The following is a 25227-nucleotide window of genomic DNA, read 5'->3' as shown; positions in this document are numbered from 1 at the left end:
GCCTGGCTTGGGCACTGGACCCATGGCCCCTTCCGTCCCCAGAGCTGATGGCGGTCGTGTGGCAAGGGGGGGGGGGCAAGCTGCATGAGGCCCTGCCTCAGCCTAGAGGGGCAAGGGGGGGAAGGAGGACATGGGGGGTAGAGGGCAGGTGCTTGTGCACTGCTGGGGGGAGCAGTGAAGCCCAGGCAAAGGGGTGCAGGAGGGACATGGGGCAGGGCTAGCAGCTGGGGGCCTGTTTTCCAGCTCAGCCTGGCCCTGGCAGGGTGGTAGGCAGCTGGTGGTGAGGGCAGTAGGGGTGGAGTGACTGGCAGGGCTGGGTGAAGTAGCCCCCTCCTGCCCTCCCCTCGTAGCCTGCCCAGCCCTGTTGTGGCGCTAGGCCTGGGGCCCTGCAGCATGCGGGTGACAGACCAGCCCCGCCTGTTAACAGCCGGTTTATTGAGCTCTGGACGCTGCTCCTTTGAGCGGGGCACTAGGGGTCGGAGCTGGGCCCCAGGCCTGCAGCAGCCGGGTGGTGCGGGGGGGAGGTGTAGGAGCAAACTCGAAGGTGCTTGGCTGGCACGGGCTGCAGCAGCTCTGGAGTCCTGTGGGGGTTGCTCTGTGGGGCAGGGCCAGGCCCGGCTGCTGTTCTGCTTCGGCCTCCAGCTAGAAGATGGCGGGCACGGGGCTGCTGCCTCCCAGCAGGCAGGGCTGGCGCAGGCCGTCACCAGCACAGCGGGCCCGGGCAGTACTTGTCCACCAGGGCCTGGTAGTAGGGCTTCAGCTGCGCCACGGCCGGCAAGTCCTCGCGCTTGGAGTAGAGGTCGAACTTGCTGGAGGGGCAGAGAGCAAAGGCTCAACCAGCTGCTCCCCTGCTGCTGCCTGTGCCCCCCGTCCCGGCCCCCTCCCCCTACACCTGGGGGCCCCGCTCAGCTGCTCCCCTGCTGCTGCCTGTGCCCCCCGTCCCGGCCCCCTCCCCCTACACCTGGGGGCCCTGCTCAGCTGCTCCCCTGCTGCTGCCTGCGCCCCTCGTCCCGGCCCCCTCCCCCTACACCTGGGGGCCCCGCTCAGCTGCTCCCCTGCTGCTGCCTGCGCCCCCCGTCCCGGCCCCCTCCCCCTACACCTGGGGGCCCCGCTCAGCTGCTCCCCTGCTGCTGCCTGCGCCCCCTGTCCCGGCCCCCTCCCGCTACACCTGGGGGCCCCGCTCAGCTGCTCCCCTGCTGCTGCCTGCGCCCCCTGTCCCGGCCCCCTCCCCCTACACCTGGGGGCCCCGCTCAGCTGCTCCCCTGCTGCTGCCTGCGCCCCCTGTCCCGGCCCCCTCCCCCTACGCCTGGGGGCCCCGCTCAGCTGCTCCCCTGCTGCTGCCTGCGCCCCTCGTCCCGGCCCCCTCCCGCTACACCTGGGGGCCCCGCTCAGCTGCTCCCCTGCTGCTGCCTGCGCCCCCTGTCCCGGCCCCCTCCCGCTACACCTGGGGGCCCCGCTCAGCTGCTCCCCTGCTGCTGCCTGCGCCCCCTGTCCCGGCCCCCTCCCCCTACACCTGGGGGCCCCGCTCAGCTGCTCCCCTGCTGCTGCCTGCGCCCCCTGTCCCGGCCCCCTCCCGCTACACCTGGGGGTCCTGCTCAGCTGCTCCCCTGCTGCTGCCTGCGCCCCCTGTCCCGGCCCCCTCCCCCTACACCTGGGGGCCCCGCTCAGCTGCTCCCCTGCTGCTGCCTGCGCCCCCTGTCCCGGCCCCCTCCCCCTACGCCTGGGGGCCCCGCTCAGCTGCTCCCCTGCTGCTGCCTGCGCCCCCTGTCCCGGCCCCCTCCCCCTACACCTGGGGGCCCCGCTCAGCTGCTCCCCTGCTGCTGCCTGCGCCCCTCGTCCCGGCCCCCTCCCGCTACACCTGGGGGCCCCGCTCAGCTGCTCCCCTGCTGCTGCCTGCGCCCCCTGTCCCGGCCCCCTCCCGCTACACCTGGGGGCCCCGCTCAGCTGCTCCCCTGCTGCTGCCTGCGCCCCCTGTCCCGGCCCCCTCCCCCTACACCTGGGGGCCCCGCTCAGCTGCTCCCCTGCTGCTGCCTGCGCCCCCTGTCCCGGCCCCCTCCCCCTACACCTGGGGGCCCCGCTCAGCTGCTCCCCTGCTGCTGCCTGCGCCCCCTGTCCCGGCCCCCTCCCCCTACACCTGGGGGCCCCGCTCAGCTGCTCCCCTGCTGCTGCCTGCGCCCCTCGTCCCGGCCCCCTCGCCCTACACCTGGGGGCCCCGCTCAGCTGCTCCCCTGCTGCTGCCTGCGCCCCTCGTCCCGGCCCCCTCGCCCTACGCCTGGGGGCCCCGCTCAGCTGCTCCCCTGCTGCTGCCTGCGCCCCCTGTCCCGGCCCCCTCCCGCTACACCTGGGGGTCCTGCTCAGCTGCTCCCCTGCTGCTGCCTGCGCCCCTCGTCCCGGCCCCCTCCCCCTACGCCTGGGGGTCCCGCTCAGCTGCTCCCCTGCTGCTGCCTGCGCCCCCCGTCCCGGCCCCCTCCCGCTACACCTGGGGGTCCTGCTCAGCTGCTCCCCTGCTGCTTCCTGCGCCCCTCGTCCTGGCCCCCTCCCCCTACACCTGGGGGTCCTGCTCAGCTGCTCCCCTGCTGCTGCCTGCGCCCCTCGTCCCGGCCCCCTCCCCCTACACCTGGGGGCCCTGCTCAGCTGCTCCCCTGCTGCTTCCTGCGCCCCTCGTCCTGGCCCCCTCCCCCTACACCTGGGGGTCCTGCTCAGCTGCTCCCCTGCTGCTGCCTGCGCCCCTCGTCCCGGCCCCCTCCCCCTACACCTGGGGGCCCCGCTCAGCTGCTCCCCTGCTGCTGCCTGCGCCCCTCGTCCCGGCCCCCTCCCCCTACACCTGGGGGCCCCGCTCAGCTGCTTCCCTGCTGCTGCCTGCGCCCCCTGTCCCGGCCCCCTCCCCCTACACCTGGGGGCCCCGCTCAGCTGCTCCCCTGCTGCTGCCTGTGCCCCTCGTCCCGGCCCCCTCCCGCTACACCTGGGGGCCCCGCTCAGCTGCTCCCCTGCTGCTGCCTGTGCCCCTCGTCCCGGCCCCCTCCCGCTACACCTGGGGGCCCTGTTCAGCTGCTCCCCTGCTGCTGCCTGTGCCCCTCGTCCCGGCCCCCTCCCCCTACACCTGGGGGTCCCGCTCAGCTGCTCCCCTGCTGCTGCCTGCGCCCCTCGTCCCGGCCCCCTCCCGCTACACCTGGGGGCCCCGCTCAGCTGCTCCCCTGCTGCTGCCTGCGCCCCTCGTCCCGGCCCCCTCCCCCTACACCTGGGGGCCCCGCTCAGCTGCTCCCCTGCTGCTGCCTGCGCCCCCTGTCCCGGCCCCCTCCCCCTACACCTGGGGGTCCTGCTCAGCTGCTCCCCTGCTGCTGCCTGCGCCCCTCATCCCAGCCCCCTCCCCCTACACCTGGGGGCCCCGCTCAGCTGCTCCCCTGCTGCTGCCTGCGCCCCTCGTCCCGGCCCCCTCCCCCTACGCCTGGGGGCCCCGCTCAGCTGCTCCCCTGCTGCTGCCTGCGCCCCTCGTCCCGGCCCCCTCCCCCTACACCTGGGGGCCCCGCTCAGCTGCTCCTCTCAAGCCGAGCACCCTCCCCAGTGGACATTGGCCAGCACTAACCCACGGCTGGAGCCAGGGCTCGGCCATTCTGCCCGGTGGCTCTGCCGGCGCTAGGGCTCTGTGCAGGTGCAACAACTCATTCCATGCCCCGCGCCAGCCCCCAGTGCTGCCCCTCAGAAACCAGACTCAGCCAGGGAGCCTGCTGCCGCTACCCTCCAGCCCTTGCTGACTCTGGCCTCTCGTGCTTTGCTCTGATCTGAAATGCTGCACTTGCCAGACTGGATCAGCCCTGGGCTCTCCCCTCCTGCCCCCCCCCTCATGCTGCCAGCTCCAGACCCTGCGTCTGAGGGGGATGCAAACAGCTGAGAGGCAAGTGCAAGCAGGTGTGGGGGTGGGGAGGCTCCCGCCAGAGGGCCCCTCCTACTCGCCAATAATTGGAGCCCAGCTCAGGCCCTGAGGCTTAATTGTGGTGCCACTGTACATGAGTGTTAATAACTGGGGGTTGCTGTTAAATGTCCTGGGAAATGCCCATGGCCTGCGTGATCTGAAATGTTTGGCCTCAGTGATCATGGGGCAGTGAGTTCCCCTGGTTACTGGCTTTCTGAAAACAATGATTCTCCTCTTATCAGTTCCACTTTGCTGCCTTTGACTGCAAGGCCCAGTGTCTGCTGTAACAGCCCCCGGCCCTTCTTCCCCCCTCCCCCAAGGCTGGGGCACGCACTTGAACTCCCTGACCCAGGGCAGCATGCGCAGGTCCTCCTCGCTGCACAGGTGCATGTAATCCCCGCCCGTGTGCCAGGGGTAGAAGGAGTGGAAGCGAATCATGTAGAAAGCCTGCGAGAGGAGAGAGAGGGAGAGGGGCAGCCGTGGCCCGAGCTCCCCTGTGCCACCGGCTCCTTTCCGGTCCCCGGAGCCCAATCTCCCATTTGTGGCCCTTTGGGGGCCGTGTCTGTGGGGGGTGGTATCGGCCCTGTGCCAAGGGAGCAGCTGGGAATCGCTGGAGCCAGAGGGACGAGCCGGTGAAGGCTTCCTGCTCCAGCAGGGGGCAGTGCCAGCCAGCCAGCAGGGGGAAGGGCAGGGCCAGATGCCCCGGGGAGGGGGCAGGGGACAGTCCCGTGGGAGCAGCTCGGGGGGGACTGGCATGGATCCGTTCTCACAACCCGGCCCCCGTTTCACCCCCACTGCCCTTAAAAGCCAGATCTCCCCCCCCCCCCCCCCCCCGCACGAGCACTTACCTCCGGGGGGAGAGCGAAGTTGTTGAATTTCATGACTTTGTACATGTACTCTGGGGAGAGAGACCAGAATGTTACCCCCACGGCCCCGGGCACCAGCCTGGCGCCAGGCCCTGCCCCGGCCCCTCCGTCACCACGTGCTCCTGCCCCTCTGGGAGCGGGGAGCTGGGGGAACGGGGGCAGCCGCCGGCCACAACTGAGCCTGCAGCGAAGCATCTCCCCTTTACCCGCAGCCGGCCCTGCAGCTGAAGGCCAGGCCCCCCCCGGTGCCTCTTGCTGGGCTCCGAGACCACTGGCAACATGAGCCCAGGCACGGGAGTAGCCGTGGCCGGAGCTGGCTCCCACAGTGATTTGCAATGGGCCCTTGGGCAAGTCTGTGCCTCTGTTTCCCCAACTGTGAGCAGGGGACACACGAGCCCCGCACTGCCCACTGGAGCACCCCGGCTGGCTGGCGGCAGCAGTAGGCTGTTCTCCTCTGGCCCGGCTGCTGGCAGGCAACAGGAGGGAGGCGCTGCAAGGGGGCTGCGGCACCGTGCCCCGAGCCCCTGTGGGCCAGGAAGGGCCACTGCAGAGGAGGATCCTGTCTGAGGCAGGGAGCCAGCGTCCTCGGCACCGTGTTTTGTTCCGATAGCTCTCTGGCACAGGCTGCTGGGGGAGGGGCGGCAGTGCCCCATGTGCAGGAAGCAGGGAGGGGGCGATGGGGCAGGGGAGAGTGGTGGGGTTGGGAGCTGCCAGCGGGAAGGGGGGATGCAGCTCTGGCTCTGGGGGGCGAAGGGGACTGTGCACGGGGGGCAGGGGAGGGCCCCCAAGGACAAAGGCAGAGAGCCGGGGGGCGGGGGGGGCTGAGAGCACCAAGAGCAGGGGTCTCCCACTGGAGCACTGACCCGCACCTGGAAGGGCCCTAGAAGCAAATCCCAGATCTCAGTGGCACACGCCCAGGCACACACCCCCAGGCACACACCCCCCTGGGCACACACCCCCCACGGACACACACCCCTGGGCACACAACTCCAGGCACACCGCCAGCACCCCCCCTCCATGGACGCACACCGTCAGCACACACACCCCTGGGCACACAACTCCAGGCACACCGCCAGCACCCCCCCTCCATGGACGCACACCGTCAGCACACACACCCCTGGGCACACAACTCCAGGCACACCGCCAGCACCCCCCCCCCCATGGACACACAGCCCTGGGCACACACCGCCAGCACACACACCCCTGGGCACACACCCCCGGGCACACCGCCAGCACACCCCCCCCACGGACACACCCCCCTGGGCACACCGCCAGCACACACCCCCCACGGACACACACCCCTGGGCACACCGCCGGCACACACCCCCCACGGACACACACCCCCGGGCACACCACCAGCACACACCCCCCATGGACACACACCCCTGGGCACACCGCCGGCACACCCCCCCCATGGACACACACCGCCGGCACACCCACCCCCGAGCACACCGCCGGCACCCCGCCCCCATGGACACACACCGCCAGCACACCCACCCCCGAGCACACCGCCGGCACCCCCCCCCCCCCGGCACACCCTTACCGTCATGGCCCCAGGACATGAGCACGTTGGCCAGGCCGCAGCGAGGCTGGTAGATCCCGTACTGTGTACTGCACAAGAGACAGCCGGTCAGTGGGGCTCTGGCTGGGCCCCAGCCCTCCTGCCCCCCTCCCCTCGCTGGGGGAGCACTAGCGCTGGCTCGGGGCGAGCAGGGGAGGTACCCACAGGCGGGTGCAGACGGGCTGTGTACCCCACGGCCGACTCAGCCCGTGATAGTGTTGGGGAGCCGCAGCTCTGGGGGGCAGGACCCAGACCCGCCCTCGAGGGGCTCTGTGGGGTCTTAGGAGTGTAGCGCTCCTGGGGGGGGATGATTTCACCCACTCCAGACCCAGCTCTCAGCGCATCAGCCGGGGCCAGAGGTGTCCTGGTGGGAGGCTGCCCTGTAGGGTGCGGTGTGCCTAGAGGTGGCTGGGCGGGGGCACTGGCGGGGGTGGGGCACTCACTTGTACAGGGGGTTGTTGGTGTCGGGGTTGTCGTGGAAGGTGGAGGCGCTGAAGACGACCGAGTCCTGGACCCTGCAGCCCACGGGGAAGGTGTCGCCCACCACGGCCCACTGCAGAGAGAACCCGGGAGCAAAGGGGGTTGAGGCCCCTGACCCTGACCTGCTGCCCTGGCTTTGCCCAGCTGGCAGCTGGGGGGCGTGATCTGCCCCCCCCAGGGGTAGCGCGAGATCAGCGTGAGGCCACCCGTCGCCTCGCGTTGCCAGAGGCCTGTGGGCGCTAGCGGCACCAGCTCCGGCTTGCCTGGGTCTCACAGACACGCCCTGAGTCGGTGCTTGGCCTCTCCGCGGGGCACCCGCCTTCCCGCAAACACGGCTGGGGACGAGGACGAAGGGCTGTGTCCGGCATGGGGCCTGCGAGCAAGCAGCCTTTTTGGGCACGGCCCTGCCCTGGCGCCCCCCTTCCTGGCTGATGCCCGCGGGTCCCCCCGCAGGTCACCAGTGCTGGGTGCCCCCGACCTGCCCACTCACCCAGCGCTTGCCCCGCCCCTGCCTGGCACATGCACACGCTGCATCCGCAGCTGCTCACCTGCGGCTCCCCTGCCAGAGCCAGGATTTTGCCCATGTCGTGCAGCAGCCCGACTAGCTGGAACCAGTCTGTGACGGAGAGAGCAGGGAGGGGGTCAGCCTGGCCTGGGCGGGGGGCAGCATGCGGGGGGGGGCATTCGGCAACAGAAAAACCCCACACTGGTTTCTTGGCTGCGCCCACAACAAGCCTCCCATCCCGGAGCAGGAAGGGGGTCGGTCCCTACCCACCCGGCTCTGCGGAGACCCACCTGGGCTCAGAGTTCCCTGCCAGCTGAGCGCGTGAGAGATTCGGGGGCCTCCCTTTGCAGAGCGCCCCCCACCGGCAGCATGTGTTCCTAGTGGTGGTGCACATCTGCCCAGGTCAGGTGCACAGAACAAAATGTATTCTGTACACAGGAAAAATTAGAGGGACCCTTGCTTGGGATCCTGCACCCAGCCCCTGCCTACGTGAGGCTGGCCTTACCTTTGTCCGGGTGGGCTTGCCGGATGCCCTCGGCGGTCTGGTACGCGTGGTAGGAGTTGGGAAAGTCCACGTCCGGGTCTGATTCATCCACCACGTTATCCAGTAAATCCAAGGCCTCCATGATGCTCAGTCTGCGCTGGGCACAGGCCCCGTACTCTGCGCTCTGGGAAGAGGGGGGCCGGTGAGCCGTCACTGGGCACAGGGGTCGCTGCCAGCTCCCAGGGCCAGAATCAGGGTGGGGAATTGGCTGCAACAGCTCCACTCCCTTGGCTGGCGTTCCCAGGGACTGTCTGGGGAGCAGTGTTCCCAAAGGGCATCTCCCCTGGGATGGGGCATGAGGGGGCTCCCGTGGGCTGGGGGTCCCGGGGACGGTCCGGGGAGCAGTGTTCTAGAAGGGCGTCTCCGCTGGGGTGGGCACGAGGGGGCTCCCGTGGGCTGGGGGTCCCGGGGACGGTCCGGGAGCAGCATTCCCAAAGGGTGTCTCTGCTGGGGTGGGGCGCGAGGGCGCTCCCGTGGGCTGGGGGTCCCGGGGGCGGTCCGGGAGCAGCATTCCCAAAGGGTGTCTCTGCTGGGGTGGGGCGCGAGGGGGCTCCCGTGGGCTGGGGATCCCGGGGACGGTCCGGGAGCAGCATTCCCAAAGGGCGTCTCTGCTGGGGTGGGGCGCGAGGGGGCTCCCGTGGGCTGGGGGTCCCGGGGACGGTCCGGGAGCAGCATTCCCAAAGGGCGTCTCTGCTGGGGTGGGCACGAGGGGGCTCCCGTGGGCTGGGGGTCCCGGGGACGGTCCGGGAGCAGCATTCCCAAAGGGCGTCTCTGCTGGGGTGGGGCGCGAGGGCGCTCCCGTGGGCTGGGGGTCCCGGGGACGGTCCGGGAGCAGCATTCCCAAAGGGCGTCTCCGCTGGGGTGGGGCGCGAGGGGGCTCCCGTGGGCTGGGGGTCCCGGGGAGCCAGGCTGTAGCTAGCTCTTTCCTAGACACCCAGCTGCTGGGATTCATAGGAAGGGGTGCCTACAGAGTCTCGGAGGGCAGGATCTGCAGTGCTGGGGGGCCCAGGGGCAGATCAGTGAGACGCCAGGGGACGAACCTTCCTCCGGACAAAGTCCACGGTCTGGTGCGTGTGCATGAGCAGGTAGGTGTTGTACACGCGCTCCAGCAGTGGCCCAGTCTGGAACAACACACCCCTGAATCAGACAAGAGCCCAGGCCTGCCACTGCAGGGCCAGCCTCTCCAACGGGCTAGCTATGGGGCTCTGGCCCCGGGAGCAAGGCAAAGTGCTGGCAGTGGGGGCAGCTCCCAGCTACTCCAGGCCCAGCCTCTCCCAGCAGGGGGCACTGTGGGATGGTGGTAGAAGTGTTGGTGGTGGGAAGCGCTCCCAGCTTTTCCAGTTCCAGCCTCGCCCACCAGGGGCCACTTTAGGGCATAGGGCAGGAGTGCGGGCCATAGGGAGCTCTCAGCCATTTCAGTCCCAGCCTCTCCCAGTAGGGGGCGCTGTGGGCTGGGAGCACTGGCTTCGGGGGGGAGCTCCCAGCTATTTCAGTCCCAGCCTCTCCCAGCAGGGGGCGCTGTGGTCTGGGAGCACTGGCTTGGGAGGGGCTCCCAGCTATATTAGTCCCAGCCTCTCCCAGCAGGGGGCGCTGTGGTCTGGGAGCACTGGCTTGGGAGGGGCTCCCAGCTATTTCAGTCCCAGCCTCTCCCAGCAGGGGGCGCTGTGTGGTGGGGCGGTGGGAGCACTGGCTGGGGGAGGAGCTCCGGGCTATTCCAGTCCTGGTTTTCCCCAGCAGGGGGTGCTGTGAGGCATGGGGCAGGAGCGCTGGCCATAGGGGCCCCCAGTCTACGCTAGCCCTGGTCACTCCCTGAGCATGGTTCCACAGCGTCCCCCCCCCACCGAGGCTTGAATCCAGCCTACGCTCCTCGCACCGGGGCCAGCCTGCCGAGATGGGGGCTAATGCCCCATGCAGGGCAGGTCCCAGACAGCGCGCGCTGGGCGATGGGCCCTCACCGTGTAGTTCCTGTAGTCTGTTTTCGGCTTGCCACGCTCAGCCCCTGCGTCCGGCCGGTAAACTTCAGAGGGGTCTGCGTCCTGGGGCAAAGGAAGGCATGAGGGACCAGCCAGGGGGGCATCTGCAGCATAGGCCCAGGAGTGGGAGGGGAGCCCAGGGAGCCAGTCGGGGCTGGAGGCCAAAATACAAGATCACCCAGGACACCATATCCCCTAAGACTGCCCTGGTACCCTCCAGGGGCAGTGGGTATGCTGGGGGGGCGTGGCCTTTGTGAAACTATCTGGCAACCCTAAATGTGGGTCACTGTTCCATGGAGTGACACTTAGACCACGTATAGCCTGAGCTAAAAACAAAGGTGCTCTACAGCTCACATTGAGAGCCAGCTGGCTTCATAGCTCAAGCTGCAGAGGTCCTGGGTTCAAATCTACCAGTTGGCTGTTACACAGGATCCATGCTCAGCTACCTGTGTGAGCTTGTGGGTTTAGATCTCACACACACACACAGTTTTTCCAGCACAGGTTCATACAAAACACCCATGACTTAACAAATCTAACTGTCCCTAAGTCCTGAATATATGTGTGAAAGGAGCAAGCTCTCCCCTCATTTAAACGATTCCGGATAAAAGAACGGCCAACGTGGTTTTACTTCTCTTTCCCCGACTGAGGCCCCCATTCAGTTATGTTAAATGTGTAACTTGTTCGGAACATAAGGTGCCAGTATGAAATGTAGATTTGCAAACATGGTTACTCTTGGATTTCGTACATGGAATTAAAAACAACGATGGAGTATTAGGGAAACCCATGTTTTAGCATTTAGGAGACTAATGAGATGAACAAAATGTTCTCTTTAAAATGTAACATATCTCCGTTGGCAGGGGGGTTGCAGCCCTGTTGGCCCCTAAGTATGAGCGAGACAAGCCAAGGGGGGTAATATCTTTTACTGGACAAATTTCTGTTGGGGAACACAAGCTTTCAAGCTCCACAGAGCTCTGCCTCAGATCTGGGAAAGGTAACAAGAGCATCACAGCTAAATACGAGGTGGAACCAATTATTAAGCGTAAGGAGTTCACATGGATTGCAAGAGACTATTCATAGTGTCATAGAACACTAGAACTGGAAGGGACTTTGGGAAGTCATCAAGTCCCAATCCCTAGTCTCACAGCAGGACCAACCACCATCTAGATCGAGGTGGCCAACCCATTTAACAAAGAGAGCTGAAACAGTGGCGGAAAAAATGCAAAGAACCGCACAAAATTGTCAAGCAAAAAAAAAAAAAAAAAAAAAAATAGGAGGCTGCCCCTTTAAGAAACAAGCGTAGGCTTTTGGGCCATATCAGCTTCCCGTCGATGGCTGCCATCTTGGGCGCCATTTTGAATCGCCACCCGTGATCACAGGGGAACCGGAAGTGGGGGCCATTTGGGGGGGAGCAGGAGCGGCTTCACGAGCTGCACTTTTGGGGGAGAGGAGCCACGTGGCTTGCAAGCCTCGGGTTAGCCACCCCTGATCTAGATCATCCCTGACAGGTGTCTGTCCATCCCGCTCTTAAATATCTCCAGAGATGGAGATTCCACAACCCCCCAGGCAATTTATTCCAATATTTGACCACCCTGACAGGCAGGAAGTTTTTCCTGATGTCCAACCTAAACCTCCCTTGCTGCAGTTTAAGCCCCTTGCTTCTTGTCCTGTTCTCACATGCCAAGGGGAACAATTTTTCTCCCTCCTCCTTGTGACACCCTTTTAGGAACTTGAAAACTGCTCTCATATCCCCCCTCTGTCTTCTCTTTTCCAAACTAAAACCCAATTCTTTCAGCCTTGCCTCCTAGCTCATGTTCTCTAGACCTTTCATCATCTGTGTTGCTCTTCTCTGGACCTTCTCCAATTTCTCCACATCTTTCCTGAAATGTGGGGCCCAGAATTGCACACCATACTCCAATTGAGGCCTAATCCGCACAGAGCAGAATGGGAGAAGGACGTCTCGTGTCTTGCTCACAACACTCCTGTTCATGCCTCCCAGAATCATTTTTGCTTTCAAGACAACAATTAACATTTCAGCAGTCCCAGGGCAAAAGAAGAGTCTTGTGGCACCTTACACTGCATCTACACTGCAAGGGTTTTGTGCAAAAATGGCAGGTTTTGCACAAAAACTGCAGAGCGTCCACACCTCCAATACGCTTTTGCACAAGTAAATCAGCAGTAAAATGGCAGAACAGAGGGCTTTTGCTGGTGTAGGTAAACCTCCTTCTGCGGGGCACAACTCCCTTTTGCGCTACAGCTATTGTGCAAAAAGGCAAGTGTGGACGCGCCTATGGGAAAAAGCACAGGTGCCTCTGATGGCCATCAGAGCTTTCTTGCACAAGAGCATCTATGCAGTGTGGACCCTTGTGCAAAAGCACATGGCTTTTGCGATGCACCTTGAGGTGTGGATGTGCTCCTGTGCAAGACGTTTTTGTGCAGTGTAGACATCGCCTTAGAGACTAAAAAGGGTTGGTGGGTTACAGTCCACTGCCATGAGACATCAAACCTGTGTCTCTGTTGCCTGATTTTCAGCGTCCAGCCGAGTTTGGAATGGAAGCTCCCTTTAGAAGGTCTTGTGCACGTTCCCTTTGGCTACGTCTAGACTGCAAGCCTCTTTCGAAAACTTCTTTTGAAAAAGAGCATCTAGACTACAACCAGTACTTTCGGAAAAGCAAGCTGCTTTTTCGAAAGAGAGCACCCAGGCAGTCTGGATGCTCTCTTTCGAAAAAGCACGGTTTGCATTACATAGCGCCTTTTTTCGAAAGAGCACTCTTAAAAAAAGATGTTATTCCTCGTGAAATGAGGAGTACTGCCACCGAAAGAAAAGCCGCGTTCTTTCGATTTCATTTCGAAAGAACGCGGTTGTAGTCTAGACGCAGGTGACTTTTTTCGAAAAAAGGCTACTTTTTTTCGAAAAAACCCTGCAGTTTAGACACAGCCTTTGAGGCCGAGGACTGAGACGTCAGGTTGGTCGTTTTGCATCTGTCATTTGCCTGCAGGTTTCCAGTGCCATTTGGAGTGGGTGAGTGCTGGTCCGTGGGGAGCTGGTTTCTGACGATGGCTTGGCCAGGCGGGGGGAGGTTTGAAGGCCAGAAGAGGCGTTCTGGAGAGATGTATTTCCAGGCAGGGGCTGTAATTGTTTGGTGATACCCGGTGTGGGTTCCAGCGTGGGGCGGTTGGTGACGACTAGAGGCGAGTGCGTCAGCGGTTATTTTCCTTCCATATTGACGCAGTTTCTCTGAGGTATCTGAGAGGCCGGTGACGCCCTCGACTCCTCCGGTGGAGCGGCCTTGCCTGGTGGAGACCATTTTAAGTATGTTAAGCTGCGTATCCTCGACTTTCTCCTCAGCACGTGTTCCGTGGTGCCTGAGGGCCTGGCTGTAGCTAACAGATCCCTTGGTGTTTCTGGGTTGGGGGGCCGTGGCTGGAGCCGTGGAGGGAGGAGAACTGATCGGCAGGTTTCTTGTGTACAGTTTTCTGTCAGACTCCATTGCTGATGGTTACCGGGGTGATGGAGCCTTGTGGGCCAGGTCCCGATACCACTCACTCAGATTTGGCCCTGTCACGTGGGGGCAGCTAGGCCCAACCAATGTGGCACTACAACGTGGCACCCGATAGCTGTGGGTGCCATGACACCCTGGGACTTCAGCTCGCGCCACCTCTGGTGCAAAGCGCTGCACCATAACGAAACCCCTTCTTGTTCTAAGTGTAAGGATATTTTCTAGCTGTACTCCGAGCGGCATATTGGACCCGGCAAGAACAGCAACGACTGAACAGAAACCTCAAAGCAAGAGGATGCGCAAATCGATGAGCCGTGTGGCCGTGCTCCATGTAAAAAGCCCTGTGAGAAATCAAAATGCATCTGCACCTTTACATTTGTAGTAGGGATGTGAACAGTTAACTGGTTACCCGGTAAGCATCACCCTTCATGGATGAGGCTTACCAGATAATGGTTCACCAGCCCCAGGGGGCTGCCGACCCCCCGCATGTGCAGGCTGGGAGTTGGCAGCTTTGCAGAGGGCTGGAAGCAGCGAGGCTGCAGCAGCCCCTGCCTGTCGTTAACTATAACCAGTTAAGTAATTAAATAGGATTTTACAGCCCTAATTTGTAGCAGGCCCTGCCTAGGGCGCCAAGTTAAATGGGGCACCCAATGGTGGTACAATATCATTGAGGGGTTTGGAGGTGGGGGTGCCAATTGCATGGTTCTACTAGGGCACCAGTTGCTGGCAGCTCGTCTAGGACTGCCCGATTTGTAGCACTATATTATGGAGCTGTCTGCAAAAGAATTAATTTTCCATTTGATTTATCATCACTTTGAAGTGTCGCCAAATAATTAATTTGCTGGCACTTACATAAGACGTTCCTTTTTAAAGTGCCTTTTATTTCATCTGTAACCCCCGGTAGGGATGTAAAATCCCCTTTAAAAAGTTAACTGGTTAAATGTTAAGTTTAACCAGCTAACTGGGATCTGGTACGGGTGCTGCTCCAGCCCAGCCGTGCTGCTGGTTAACTGCTGACCCAGTAACCATCACCAGGTAAAGCCTTTACATCCCTAACCGCCAGCCCCCCCTCCCCTCACCTCGCGGTGAGAACACACGGCATAGCACAGTGTCCCAAATTCAAATGCATCTGACCAAGTGGGTCTTTGCCCACGAAAGAGTATGCTCCAACACTTCGGTTAAGGTGCCACAGGACTCCTTGCCGCTTTTGCAGATTCAGACTAACACGGCTCCCCCTCTGAAACCCAAATTCAAACGGTGACATGGATGGTGCTCACAACATCATGGAGGAGGCCATGATGCAAAAAAACTTCCAAACCAGACTGACACGCAAAACTGCGGAGTTGGGATTCATATGCAAATTCGACACCATCAGACTGGGTCTGAACAGAGACTGGGAATGGCTCTCTCTTCACAATAAGTAATGTTGCCCCGTAGGTATTCTCACCTGCTTATCCACACCCACCCTGACTGAATTAGCCTCATTCACCCTGATGTAACATGCCTGTCTCTGGACATAGACCTATATCCCTGCCCTCAGATCTTTTCACTGCCTGCGTCCGAGGAAGTGAGCTGCAGCGCATGACAGCGTATGCCATAATCAATGTCTTTAAGGTGCCACTGGACTCCTGGCTGTGTTTGATCTGTGGACGCCCTACGCAAGGAAGGGAAATTACAACCTAAAGAATTGCCCAGACCAGGGAGCTGTTTAATCACCTTAAATTCCAAGGCTAAAGCCTGAGTAGCTTTTGCAGCCCAGAACAACATCTGCATTAGCCCACGACAAGAGAAGCGTCTCGATTTTAGTGAATTTCAGTAAAGTGCATGGCATGTGGGAATGCAGCCACATACGAACGTCTTGGCATGTGTGTGACAAAGAGCACACCTATAACGGTACCTTCATCGTTTGCAGGTGGTGCAGAAAGCATTCGCTTCCAGGGTCAAATCTGCAAATCCTTCCTTGGCAGATGTTTGTTAGGGAGCAGCCACAACAGACAGCATGGGAGGCAGCTCGGAATTGCTCTCTTGTTACTGCAGTAAGAGTGCTTGTAATAAGCTGTGACGGCGCGTCTCCTGCACCCCGAAATGGCACAAACAGACTCCACCAGCCCGTGGAATTGAGGGTGGTTTATTGCTCCGCCAAGATACAGCATAGCACAGATGTAATCTGGTTACAGGAACTGGGGCTAAGAGGCCTCAGTGCCCCCCTTGAGATAGGGGAGTCCCAGCCCCCCTCCCCAGCTCCTTCTCCCCTGCTTTCCAGACAGGAACTAACGAACTCTCTTCCAGCCCTGCCCCCCAGCCAGGGCAGCAGTCCATCTTCCTTTGTTCCTCTCCATGGGGGGTGTCTGGCCACTGGTTTGCATAGTGACTCATCCTGTTTTGCTGGGTCGTGGTACCCACGGCAGCCAGTGGGGGTTACCCCAGAGCGAGCAGCATAGAAACCAGCCAGGTACCCCCACTATGTCACATAAGCGCAACTACTTCATCCTCATCCTCCAGTGAACCATCTGGGGAAGACAAAGGCAATCAGCTATCACATGTTGGGTTCCAGGCTTATATTCCAGTCAGGGCCGGACGGAGGCATGGGCAAGCCGGGCAGCTGCCCAGGGTGCCAACTGCTGGGGGGCGCCTGATGGCAGCTGTAAGGGGTGCACGGTGTCTCTTACAGCTGCCATCAGGAGCCGCATGCCCGGCCTCCACAGCGCCGGCCTGCCTGCATCCTCGCAGCGCCGGCCAGCAGCGCCCTTTCCCCCACGGCCGCGGGGCTCTACACGGCTCGGCGCGCGCGACAGCTACGCCAGACTGGGCTGCGCTAGCACCATGCGCCCTAGGGGCGGGCCCCGAGCTGCATGCCAGCGGGCGTAGCCAGGCCGCACATGTGCCGTGCACCCTGGGGGCAGGCCTGGCTTGCATGCCAGCAGCTGTAGCCGGGCCGCGCGTGCGCCCGGGGGCGGTGCCGTGCGCTGTGCCCAGGGCACTGGAATACCTCGGGTCAGCCCTGATTCCAGTTCATAATTGAAAGAGAGTAGTCTTGCAGACCATCTAGCAATACGATTTCTTGCTCTTCCTAGTCCTTTTGTGGTTAGCAGTGTTGTCAAAGGGCTGTGCTTTGTGCGCAACTTGAACATGCGGCCCCACAGGTAAGTTCTCCATTTTTCTGTAGCCCAGACACAAACAAGTGCGTCTTTTTCAACTGTAGAATATTTTCTCTCAGCATCACTCAGTGTCCTTGAAGCAAATGCAACAGTCCTCTCTGTGTTGTCCTCATGAAGTTGTGTGAGGACAGCCCCAAATCCATAATCAGAAGCATCAGTAGTCACAATTGTGGGCAGTGCAGGACTGAATAGTGCAAGTACTGGACTGTGTACAATCAAGTCTTTCACAGTTTCCAAACTAGCTTGTGAATCCGTTGTCCACACCAAGGTTGAACTTCTCCGTAGTAATTCTCGTAACGGTTCAATGACAGAAGCATAATTGGGAATAAATTTTGCATTCCAGGAGGTAAGACCCAAGAAGGAACGTAAGGTTTGCAAATCTGTTGGAGGAGGAGCCTTTGAAATTGCTAGGATATGATCTGGCTCAGGTTTCAGTCCAGCCGGTGACACTGTCTGCCCCGGAAAGGAGAGTTCTGTTTGTCTACATTTGCATTCAGACAAGTTGAGTTTGAAGCCGGCTGTGCTGATGCAGTTTAGTGCAGACTGCAGGTTATTGTCATGCTCCTCAGAAGTCTTTCCAAACACAATAATCTCATCCCGCTAGCACTGAACTCCATGGTGATTCTTCAGAATCAATGACATCATTTTTGGAAGGCACTTGGGGCAGATGCGGGACCGTATGGAACACGTTTAAAACAAAATAGTCTCTCATGTAATAAATGCTGTGAGGTCTCTGCTGTCTTCATGCAGCATAACTTGGTGGTACGCGCTCTGCAAATCAAGAGCAGAAAACATCTTTGCTCCACGGAGTTCTGCAAATACTTCTCCTGTGTGAGGCAGTGGGTGGCTGTCAGTCACAATAGCTTTATTTGGCTCCCTTAAGTCCACACAAAGGCGAATGCCTCCATCCTTCTTCCCATGAGTCAATCTCTTCAATAACGTCCTTTTGTACAAGTTTTTAAAGTTCCTCTGACACAGCTTCCCTGACTGAAAATGGTAAACGCCGTAACTTCTGTCCTACAGGCATCATAGTATGTTGCATTTTAACTTTGTGCACAAACCCATAAGCATGGCCAAGTTGCTCCTCAGCTTGGTCTGGGGTCCAGCTGAAACTGGTGTGTATACTCCAAGGCTATGTCTAGACTGGCCAGTTTTTCCGGAAAATCAGCCGCTTTTCCAGAAAAACTTGCCAGCTGTCTACACTGACCACTTGACTTTCCGCAAAAGCACTGACTTCCTACTGTAAGAAATCAGTGCTTCTTGCGGAAATACTATGCTGCTCCCGTTCGGGCAAAAGTCCCTGTTGCACAAAACTTTTGCGCAAAAGGGCCAGTGTAGACAGCAGAGATTTGTTTTGCGCAAAAAAGCCCCGATCGCCATTTTTGCGATCGGGGCTTTTTTGCGCAAAAGCGTGTCTAGATTGGCCACGGACGCTTTTCTGCAAAAAGTGCTTTTGCGGAAAAGCGTCCTGCCAATCTAGACGCTCTTTTCCGGAAATGCTTTTAACAGAAAACTTTTCCGTTAAAAGCATTTCCGGAAAATCATGCCAGTCTAGACGTAGCCCAAGAGTGGTTTGCTGAGGAAGGTCAATTCGTCCATTGACTACCCTGAGGTTTAAAGCAGCCAATAAATCTCTGCCAAGAATAGGCTGCCTCTGTGGACAATGTAGAACTCTGCAGTTACACAGCAATCACCAAAAGTCACCGTTGCTGGCAGGCAGCCACGTACTGGAATTTGGTTTTTCAAATAGCATACTGACTCTATGTCTACACTGTGCATTGTTGCACAATAAGATATGCAAATGAGGGATGGGGATTTGCATACCTAATGAGCCTCCATTTTTGCGGCACGGGCTTTTGCACAAGGAGCTGTCTACACTGCTCCTTCTTGTGCCCAAAAGCCCCTCTTACGCAGAGCCGTTCCGCCGCTTATTTTCAGGAAGAATGGCTCTGCACAAGAGGGGCTTTTTCGCACAAGAAGGAGCAGTGTAGCCCAGGCTGCAAAAATGGAGGCTCATTAGGCATGCAAATGAGATACAGTGATATTCATCGCGGTGCCTCATTTCCATATCTTATTGCACAACAATGCTCAGTGTAGACATAGGTCAAGTGAAGTTTGGGTTCAGTAAGAGGCAGATCTTTAAAGTAATGCAAATAGATGGAATCAGGTAGTATAGATACTGCTGAGCCAGCGTCCAACATTAGCTGAATAGGATGTGATTTACCTGAAGATGTGACAGAAACATTTACAGTGCACCTTATCTGTTCTGGAATATGTGCAGGAGTGATTTTGTCCACACTCAGCACAGTAACATCTGGTATTGTAACTGCATGCACCTGTTGATTGGACTGGCTACTGCGGCATACCTTAGCTAAATGCTCAATCTTTTTGCACTGAGCTACTTTTGCAGGACAACTTGTGTAGCTTGCGAGGTGTTGTGAGGATCCACAGTGAAAGCATGCCTTTGCTGTGCTTTGAATTTGCTGATTCTGTGGTTTTCCATTCGCTTTCTCCTTGTCATTGTTTGTCTGCAGTGATAGTGGACTTTTCTGCAAAGGAGTCACAGCCTGAACTGGGCCTCCTATATCCATGCTCATTATTTTGGCTTCTGCTATAACTGACTCAATTTGGTGGCAATGGTTATTGCTTTTTCCAGTGTAAGTTGTGGTTCTAGAAGCAAGCGTTCTCTTACACAAAGCATGGTTGTTTTCTCAGTGAGCTGGTCTCTAATCATCTCATCTGCTATGTTCCCAAAGTCACAAGTTACAATCAGACTCCTCAGAGAAGCATCAGACTGCATTATAGTCTCCCCTGGTTTCTGCTCACGCTGGCAAAATCTGTAGTGATTAGCTATTACATTCACTTTTGGCACCAAAAAGTTCTTTAATGCAGTGAGTGCAGTCTCATATTTATCACCTACAAGGAGAAAAGCTTAAAATACACGCTGCCCTTCTGCTCCAAGGCAGTGATTAGCAGAGCACGCTTTCTTACTTCAGAAATCTCTGTCGCACTGATTGCAAGCAGATAAGTCTCAAACACATGGATCCAGGCAGTAAAAGCAACTGGAGGCTCACCTGGGCTTTGCAGAAAGGGTGCAGGTGGGTTTAGAGGCAAAAGATCCATCCTCATCGCCAAACTGTTGTATCATGCAAGCAAGGGAGTAACAAACTTCACCGCGACTTTATTTAACAAAGGTGAAACCTCTTTACAAAGCTGCTGCACCCCTCAGTAGCACTTAGCCCCCCCACGCTCCCCACGCCTAATCTTCTCTCCCCTCCTCCCTTTTTCCAGTGCTTCCAGACTTCCAACAGGCGCCAATGCTCTCCGTTCTAATCATTACAAACAGTATTACATCTAATACACCACAAGGCGGTGGGGGGGGGGGGGGGGGGGGAGGGAACGCGAATTTGTGTCTGTGCAGGTCGTTCATTTACTTAGAATTGTATTAACTGCTTCAAAGAATCATTTTCTCTAAAAACAAGGAGAATTCATGAGGCGTGACGGATATAGCGCAACGCTTCCGTGTTCCTCTCTTACTAGCCCTCTCGGCAAGCGTATAGATAGATAGATAGATAGATAGATAGATAGATAGATAGATAGATAGAGGGGGGGTGTATGGGGATAGATAGATAGATAGATAGATAGATAGATAGATAGATAGATAGATAGATAGATAGATAGATAGATAGATAGAGGGGGTGTATGGGGATAGATAGATAGATAGATAGATAGATAGATAGATAGATAGATAGAGGGGGGTGTATGGGGATAGATAGATAGATAGATAGATAGATAGATAGATAGATAGATAGATAGATAGATAGATAGATAGATAGATAGATAGATAGATAAAGTGTTTTTAACCCTTTTTATTGTAGCACAAGCACTGTCCAGCATCACACAATGCCAGTGGCAGACTGACTCAGTCCCGTAAGGTTTCGCTCAGTTCAGCTGCTGCCGCTGCTGCCTTGTGACTCGTTTTTTGCCGACGCTCACTCACTAGGCTCTTGCCATTTTGATGCGGGCTATCGGGCGTGCCGTACAAGTGGATGCCGTACTATTGGAGTTTTACTGTACTTATTGAGAATGCTGTTCCGGCTGCGGTATATTTGGTGAATGCACATTGTTTAGAATAGTAGGACTGGCATAACAAGCCTGTTTCCTTCTAACAGTGAGTGCAGGGCACGACATCTATATCTGGACAGTTCCCTTTCACGATTCCGGAAGGAAAATGAACTCACTTCTTCCCAAACTCATTTTTTCCCAAAGGGTGCATGGCCCCTACAGTGCACCCGAGGCCAGAAGTGACCCAAAAGGGACATCCAGAACCGAATGACCAATTCATTGGGCCAAACGCAGGGGCTTGCAGTCTAATGCTTGGGTCTAGTCTGGACAATGGGGAGCTGGAAATCTGGCAGACATACATGGTGAGGAAAGGTCCAGAGAGGTCACTACGAATGTCATAGGCACATAAGACTGGCCAGGCTGGGTCAGACCGATGGGGAATCTACCCTGTCTTCCAACAGGGACCAGTGCAAGATGTTTCAGGGGGCATGACCAGTACAGGGCAATTACTGAGCAACCCATCCCATCGCCTGGTCCCAGCTCCTGGCAGGCAGAGGAAACATCCCCCAGCAAGGAGTTCCACAGGTTAATGGGGGGTGAAGAAGCATGGTTCTTCCTTTTGTTTTAAACCTGCCGCCTGTTAATATCTTCAGGTGGCTCCTGTGTGAGGTGAACAGGTAAAAATGCTCCTGATTTACACACCCATCGTGATTTTACAGTCCTGTCTCACGTCCCTCCGTAGTCGTCTCTTTCCCCCCGTCCGTTCAGTCCCTCCTCAGACAGCGGCTTGTTGCCTTTCCCTGGCTTTGCCACCTGGAGCCCAGAGCTGCCGGCACTGTGCAAGGAGTGGGCAGCCCATGGGGGTACCAGGTTATTCCCTGCCTTACCTGCGAGCCGTTGCCTGACGGCCCCTGGCCATCCGTCTGCCCCGCTGCCTGTGTCCTACAGGGCTCACCCTTTTATTCCAGGCTGATGTTGCCCTGATCTACTGGGGGGAGGAGTGTGGGCTCCTGTATCCCCCTATCTGCTAGCAAACCGCTGGAGGGCCCAGGCGTGGGGTGGGGAAATGTGCCTGGCACCGCCGTGAGATCAAGGAGGAATGGGCCTGGGTGTCCATAGCAGATCCGGCCCAGCTGTGCCTGCGGGAGCTGGGGGGAGGCAGGATCTAAATGCCTAGGACTAATCACCCCCCCCACACACACACACACACCCTCCAGCCATCCTGCAGGGACGCCTGCCGGGCAGGGGAGGTCCGTGGGGGGGGATCAGGTGAGGCGCAGCAGAATCTCGAGGGGGGCCGGGAGGGGCAGGGTCCAGTGGGGTCCAAACACAGAGGACCCAGGGGCCTTGCGGGGGTGGGGGCTCTGGGGGAAGAAGCCAGCTCCGGGAGGCAGACGGGGGGCGGGGGGTGCACCCAGAGGACCCAGAGGGAACCGTAGGATCCAGCCCAGCAGAGGAAAAGCTCAGGGGACCCCCAGGGAAAGTGTGACAGGCTGAGGAGCCCTGCCCACGGGCTGAGCAGGGGCTTTGTCCCTTGGGACCCTGAGCAGTCGCCCGGGGGAGCCCTGGTGAAGAGACCCAGGGCCCAGTCCAGGCCTGGCAGCCGGGGAGGGACCAGCTGGGCAGGATGGGGAGACGCGGGGGGGGCTTCTCCTCCAGGAGTCAGGTCCCAGGCCAGCCTCCCCCCCCCCCCCCCGACTCACCATGCGAACGACCTTCATCCCGGCTGCTGGATGAGGAGGACTCAGGGCCGCTGGGCAGGCTGTGGGCGGGGGCAGGGCCTTTCTCTGGGTTTATAGCCCCCAGTTACGCAAGGGGGCCAAGGACTGGCTGGAACCTGCCCGGGCTGCCCCCGGCGCAATGAGTCACCGGTTAACTAGCCCGGGGCCAAACTCGCCTTGCTGGGGGAGGGACTCACGCGGGAGCCTTTGACCGCTGGGGGAGGGGGCAGGGCAGAGCGCGTAACCTTTCTCCCCTTCCCCCCCTTATAATTCGCTCTGCTCAGCACCAGCCCCCTGCCCAGGGCACCCCCTTGCTCTGCGCCCCCCCGCCCCGCGCCCGCTGAACCTCGCCACGGCCTTCTGCACAGCCGCTCTGAGACCGGCCTGTCTGGCCAGCCGCCCCCCGTCTGGCCAGCCACCCCCCCCAGCCGCCCCCCGTCCGGCCAGCCGCCCCCCCATCCCCCTGCCCTGGGCACCCCCTTGCTCTGCGCCCTCCGCCCCGCGCCCGCTGAACCTCGCCACGGCCTTCTGCACAGCCGCTCTGAGACCGGCCTGTCTGGCCAGCTGCCCCCAATCCGGCCAGCCGCCCCCCCAGCCCCCTGCCCTGGGCACCCCCTTGCTCTGTGCCCTCCGCCCCACGCCCGCTGAACCTCGCCACGGCCTTCTGCACAGCCGCTCTGAGACCGGCCTGTCTGGCCAGCCGCCCCCCGTCTGGCCAGCCACCCCCCCCAGCCGCCCCCCGTCCGGCCAGCCGCCCCCCCAGCCCCCTGCCCTGGGCACCCCCTTGCTCTGCGCCCTCCGCCCCGCGCCCGCTGAACCTCGCCACGGCCTTCTGCACAGCCGCTCTGAGACCGGCCTGTCTGGCCAGCCGCCCCCCCAGCCACCCCCCGTCCAGCCAGCCGCCCCCCGTCCGGCCAGCCACCCCGCCAGCCCGCGCCCAACAGTGCGCTGAAAAGCCCTTTGCTTTGTGGCCGTGTCCCCCTCGGCGGGCGCCTCTCCCCCGGCTGCCCTCTCCCTCGCGCGGCTCGTCTGCATGCGCCAGGACGTTCCAGCACTTTAACGCTCCGGGTGCAACGAAGCCCCGGGGGGGGGGGGGAACCATCGCATGACAGGACTGGAAGGGACCTGCAGAGGCTTCGAGTCCAGTCCCCGACCCTCGTGGCAGGACCCAGCCCCATCTGGGCCATCCCTGCCCGGCGTCTGTCTAACTGGCTCCCACGGTGGCGATTCCACACCCTCCCCAGGCAATGGCACTGGGGGCAAGGGAAGGTCCCAGGAAACTCCTCCCTCCCCTACCGCCACCCCTGCCCTCTTGCAGCCCCAACGCCTTCTCCCTGAGTTCAGCCCTAGTCCCCTGCCCCGCCCCGCCGGAGGCCACCCGTCCTAGCATCCAGCCTCCCTCCCCGTGTGCAGGAGGGAGGGGAAGCGCCTGGCAGGGGGAGGCAGAGCAGACCTGGGATGCACAAGGGGGAAGAGGAGAGGGACCCTGCCTCCTCCTAGTCTCAGGAATGGGCTTGTGCAGGATTTGAACCCAGGCCCGTCCACACCCAAAGCGAGAGCCACACCCCTAGGGCAAGAAGCCAGCTGCTAGGGCAGGAGGAAGGGAAGTTTGTCCCACAGCCCCATGGCCTGCAGGCCCCCCAGTACTGGGCCCCTTTCTGCTGGCATCACTGGGCCCACACTACGGGTGTCACGCCAGTGGATAAACCCAGCCACACCCCTACCACGCCGGTTCCACCGGACTGACTGCCTGGGCCTCCCTCGCCCATGGGGACCGTCGCCCACGGACACTGCTGGGCTTCTCCCCCCCCCCCCCCCCCCGCCACCCGCTGCCCTGCGTGGGTGGGTGGGGCTCCCTGTAAGCCCCGCCCCCAAGCCACTCCGTCGGCCCCTTTCCGCGCCCGCGCTGCGGCTCTCTGCCGCTGAGACGGGGCTACGGATGCCCGGCTCTTTGGGGCACAGCCCGGCAGGCCTGTGGGAAGGCAGAGGAGAAAAACCCAGGGCCGGCAGCGAGGGGGAGCCCTGGACTGCGATGGGTGTGCATGTGGCCTGTTTCCTCCTGTGCACCGTCTCTGCTAACAGAGAAAGCCACTTCACAGGAAAGACCCCCCGCTCCCCGCGGTAGCACCCCCCAAACGTTTTCACTGGCCCCTCGGGTCAGAGCGAGGCCGCCACACGGCCAATAACAGCAGCGCGCTGGCTTTGGGTGGCCACGAACCCTCGCACAGGGGCCACGGGCTTCCAACCCAGCACTGGGTGGGGCCTAGGCCACGGGTGGGCAACCATTTTCACAGGGGGGCCACTTAATGAATTTTGGTACATAGTCGGGCCAGCTCCACCCCCGGAAGGGGCGGGGTCTAGGGCAGAAGGGGCGGGGTCTAGGGCAGAAGGGGCGGGGCCGGGGACTAGCCACTCCCCAAGAGTTGTCTGGGGTTGGCGGCTCTGAATGAAAAAACAGCAAAGGGCTCCCAGCTCCGCGGCGCCCGGCAGCCACTTGGCGCGGCTGTCGCTATTTAAAGGGCTTGCGGTTCCGGCCCCTGCCAGGTAGCGCCGTGACCGGGAGCCAGTTCACTAGGATCCTGCTGCCTGAGCCACCGCCCGGGAATCCGGTGGCCCGGGCAGCAGGGTGTAAATAGGAGACAGCCAGGTGTCCTCCACAGGCTGGATCTGGACTCCACCTCGCCCAGCCCTGTCCTTTGCTAAAGCAACTCTGGCAGGTGGAACCGAACCCAGGACCATGTCTACACTGGCGGCTTCTTACGCCAGAAATATGCAAATGAGGCTAGGCGTAGAATATCGCCGAGCCTCATTTGCATACCTAATGAGCCGCCATTTTTGCAGAAGAGGCTCTTGCGCCAGAAGGAGGGTCTACACGGCCCCTTCTTGACCCCGACAGGCAGCCCTGAACCCAGGACCTTTGGAACTCTCTGCTGCAGGATCTGAAGCC

The 25227-nt window shown here is 60.2% G+C and overlaps 1 protein-coding gene across 1 annotated transcript; it reads right to left on the bottom strand.

The window, feature by feature from the left end:
* Positions 1-669: 669 nt before the first annotated feature.
* On the bottom strand, positions 670-22413 carry MIOX (myo-inositol oxygenase). The gene is made up of 10 exons (XM_075924381.1): positions 22263-22413; positions 9822-9902; positions 8907-8987; positions 7828-7990; positions 7366-7433; positions 6781-6890; positions 6320-6387; positions 4759-4808; positions 4245-4357; positions 670-809 (listed from the first exon to the last, which is right to left on the bottom strand). The coding sequence occupies exons 1-10, from the start codon at positions 22278-22280 to the stop codon at positions 701-703; spliced, it is 861 nt and encodes a 286-aa protein (XP_075780496.1). The 5' UTR covers positions 22281-22413; the 3' UTR covers positions 670-700.
* Positions 22414-25227: the final 2814 nt, after the last annotated feature.

The sequence above is a fragment of the Pelodiscus sinensis genome, chromosome 1, assembly GCF_049634645.1.
Source record: "Pelodiscus sinensis isolate JC-2024 chromosome 1, ASM4963464v1, whole genome shotgun sequence".
Lineage (NCBI taxonomy): Eukaryota > Metazoa > Chordata > Testudines > Trionychidae > Pelodiscus > Pelodiscus sinensis.
This window is presented reverse-complemented; position numbering and strand designations above follow the sequence as displayed.

Coding starts and splice junctions, on each gene's coding strand:
- MIOX (XM_075924381.1), bottom strand. Junction 7,434..7,827: donor GCAAGCCCACCCGGACAAAG/GTAAGGCCAGCC, acceptor TCTCCGTCACAG/ACTGGTTCCAGCTAGTCGGG. Junction 4,809..6,319: donor CATGTCCTGGGGCCATGACG/GTAAGGGTGTGC, acceptor CTCTCTCCCCAG/AGTACATGTACAAAGTCATG.